Here is a 3667-nt window from a genome sequence, read left to right on the forward strand (position 1 = left end):
TTGTTGTTTGGCGGGCCCGGGCTGGGGATTCGAACCCGCCACCTTAGGTGTATGTGGCTGGCACCTTAGCCGCTTGAGCCACAGGCGCCAAGCCACCAGCGAACATGTTTTAGGGTCAGATCAAAGGGCAAGGGCTTGGAGAACTCTGAAGTTTTTCTTTCTGTGCTTCTGCATTGCCCAATTGTTTTTAAAATGAGCATCTTAATTTTTCTCTTATGAGGATACGTATTGGGGGGGAGGACACAATTACAAGAGGGACTTTACCTAACAAATGCAAAAATAAAATAAAACATTCAAACATTATAAAACATATTAAATTAAAAATGAGCATCTCAGTACTTATATATAGTTTCTGTTTTTCAGAAGCACTTAGATCTTGTATTTCTTGAGATGATGGCATTGTGGCTGTAAAATAGCCTTTTTTTTTTTTTTTTTTTTTTTTGAGAGAGAGAGATGCACACTGATTCATGTAGGGACAAAAATCAATGGTATCTGGGGCTGGCTTTATAAAGCCCCAGCAAACAAAAAGAGACAGATGAAGACAATAGAACAGTGTTCATTGTGGAATCTGAGTGACAGACAGCTCATCACACTGTTCTTCTTTGTATATGTTTGAAATTTTTGAAAATAAGAATTTCTAAATAAGCATAACATATATTTTTAAAAATACATTCATCCCATAAAATGACCTTGGGCCAGGCAGTGTGCTGGGTGGGAGTCAGCTGATCAGATCCAAAGCTCTTGCTTCTAGCTGTTCTTAGGGCCACCCCCAAAGGTATCTCCTGGGGTCCATCAGAGCCTGCCCACCAACCCCAGGCAAAAGGACAAGGCTCCCTGGTGGGACATCTGGAAGTGGCACCCAGGTTGCAAAGAGAGACAGCACGAGCACACTCACCACAGACATGGAAGACCTGGGCCCGCTCAGCATCATAAGTGGAGGTGTGGAGGATAAGTTTGTGGTCATCGAAGAGGGCAGCAGGACCCTGGGTCCGCAGGACCATGACAGACATATCTTCCAGGTCTGGGAAGCCAAACAGCAGGGTAGAGACTCAAGGGCCCTGGATGACAGTTCCTCCTCCTCCTGCCCGCCCTTCCCCAGGGAGTGGGTCTCCCAGCCCTGCTCTGTGACCACACTGGAAATCACCAAGAGCAAACCATGAAGATGCCTGGTCGATGTGTGGAGCTACCTGAGATCCTCTCCTGGGCCCATGTTTCCTCATCTGCCCACAGAGACATGAAGTGTGTCACAGTCAGCCTGGTGCCTGACACACGATGGGTGCTCTAGAGAATTGTGTGCAGGGTGAGGGCTGCTTGGCATCACACAGGTGAGGGTCCTAGTCTCCCTCCCAGCATCACGCCCTGTGATGCCCACCAGCCCCTCCCTTCCTGAGCCTCAGGGTTCCCATCTCCAGATGATGCCACTTCCAAGGTGGCTGTGACATCTGTGGACAGCACCTGGTGCACCCCCAGGATGCAGCTGTCTCATTCTCCATGGGGCTGCTGACCGTGGGGCACCACAGAAACATAGGCCAGAGGTGCGGGGTGGGGAGAGGCCCACCCTTGTGTGGAAGGGCAAGCCTTAGCTCGGATGCAGACCAGCTATGTGGCTTCATGACTCTCCCGACCTCAGTCTTCACACCCTCATCTCTAAAATGGGTTGATGAGGTGCTCCACCTGCTGCATAGATGATTATATGGAAATTTGGAGAAAGGGCCTGGCACGAGGTAGGTGCTAAAGCAATGTTAGCATCCTCTGCTCCCTGAAGGGAAAGACTGGGGGGAAGCTTGTTTCTAGAGTTTCTGCCCTGCTGTACGAGTGCCCACTAGTACTGGGGAGAGGCAGCTGGCAGCCTGAGATGGGTTTTCTGGAATATCCAGGTGTATCTGGGGCTGGAACTCTGACCCTGAGCTCTGCCTTCAGAGTGCTGCCTGTGGGTTGGAACCCTTATGGGGAGCAGTGACCCTGAACACCCAGCAACCTGGGCTGCCCCAACCCCCTCACCTTGCAGGCAGCGCACACGCTGGTCACAATTGTCCTGGTCATCACAACTCAGATCATCACGGTCACAGTTCACCAGCAAGATGGCACCATATCCATTGGGCCCCCAGACCCACTGCCGCTGCCAGTGGCAAAACATAGCCCGTGATGGGGGCTCAGATCAGACCTGTGTCTCCCTCCCCAGCAAGCTCTTGGCCAGCCTCCTAACCCTTCACTCCACTCTGAAGGGATAGCCTCATTTTCTTGGAAGCACCGCCTGCTCAAGAAACAGCAATGGCTCCCTATTGCCACACCCTCAATTCCAAACCGCAAAAGCTGTCTTTCACAGCAGTGGGTGATGTGCCTCCAGCCAGCATCCCCTTCTTCAACAGGCAATGTCACAGAATACTTTTTCCTCCACATCTCCTGCCTTGCCTCTGCTCCTGCTGTTCCCTCCACTGGGAATGCCCTTCCTCCTATAGCCCTTCAGAGCCTCCTAGGAAGTCTTCCTTGCTCACCCGGCCCATCGTGACCTTCTCCTCCGAACTCTCAACATAGTAAGCGCCAACACAATTCAGTCCCAAGTTCTTTAACACGTTCACACTTACTAGATTTCCCTTTTCACCTACATCAGGAGATCCACACGTTATGGCCCGCTGCCTGTTTTTGTAAATAAAGTTTTATGGAGACACAGTTGCATCCATTAATGTATGTACTGTCTGTGGCTGATTTCACAGCAGCCACAATGGCAGAATTGAGAGTTTGGCTCACAGAGCCTAAAATATTTGCTATCTGGATTTTACAGACAAAGTTTGTCTACTCCTGACCTAGATTTTGAGTCTCAGGGCTGCGTTATTCTCTGTCTAATGATTCTTGATGATTTTTCTCCTGGTGAAAGATCCCCAGCCATGCCTGGTTCCTATTTGGCTCCCCTGAGCTCAGCATCAGCTGGGAGGCAGGGTGATAACCTGGAATGGCCTCACCCCTCCTAACCAGGCTTAGAGCAGCTCCATACTCCACTCCCACTTCTGGGCCCAGGCAGAGATACCTACCTTGTCCACAAAATTCCTGTCCTGCCTGCCTTCACAGTTCAGGTCACAATCCAGAGAGATGTCTGCAAGGGGAAGGCAGTGGTTCCATTACTACGAAGTTTCCAAGAGCCTAAGACAGGCCCATGGCCTTTACTTTTTAAATCTTGATCCCAGGGCCTACCTGGGACTGGGAAAATGTAAGTCATTCCCAAGGAAACACATCCCAGGGTTGGGGGCATCTGGAGCCTCCCTCTTTGGGCTAGAGAAAAGAGGTTTTGGGGAAGAAGCAGGGTCACAGCAAAGGCTCAGGTAAAATGCTGCCTCCTCCAGGAAGCCTTCCCTGACTGCTCCCTCTTCAGTGTCCCTACAAGCCCTTGCTGTGTTAGAGCATACCCTGCACTGGGCTCAGGTCTCCCAGAACATTCTTGTCTGTATAAAGCTGCCTCAACTCCTTCTGGCTGTGTGTCATCCTTGAGCCTTCATCAGCTGTTCCCACTTCCCAAATCCCACCCCCATTCCACTTTCTTAACGGCTTCTCTCTAGGGACTAGAGGAGGTTTTACAACACAAACGGAGCACTCAAGGAGTCAGAATAAGTCTTACTGTTTTGGAAAAAAAGAAAGCATTCTTGGTTCTTCTTCTTCTTCTTTTTTTTTTTTT

The 3667-nt window shown here is 50.1% G+C and overlaps 1 protein-coding gene across 1 annotated transcript in view; it reads right to left on the reverse strand.

Annotated features, from left to right (window-relative positions):
* PADI3 (peptidyl arginine deiminase 3) overlaps window positions 1-3667 on the reverse strand; it is a 29518-nt gene that overhangs the window by 13734 nt on the left and 12117 nt on the right. The window contains exons 4-6 of the mRNA XM_003783860.2: window positions 3030-3091; window positions 2002-2119; window positions 896-1021 (exon numbers count right to left, since the gene is read on the reverse strand). Coding sequence (XP_003783908.1) covers window positions 896-1021; window positions 2002-2119; window positions 3030-3091 — 306 coding nt within the window. The remainder of the gene's footprint in view (window positions 1-895; window positions 1022-2001; window positions 2120-3029; window positions 3092-3667) is intronic.

This window comes from Otolemur garnettii, unplaced genomic scaffold (assembly GCF_000181295.1).
Source record: "Otolemur garnettii isolate 467f Iridium unplaced genomic scaffold, OtoGar3 scaffold00009, whole genome shotgun sequence".
Lineage (NCBI taxonomy): Eukaryota > Metazoa > Chordata > Mammalia > Primates > Galagidae > Otolemur > Otolemur garnettii.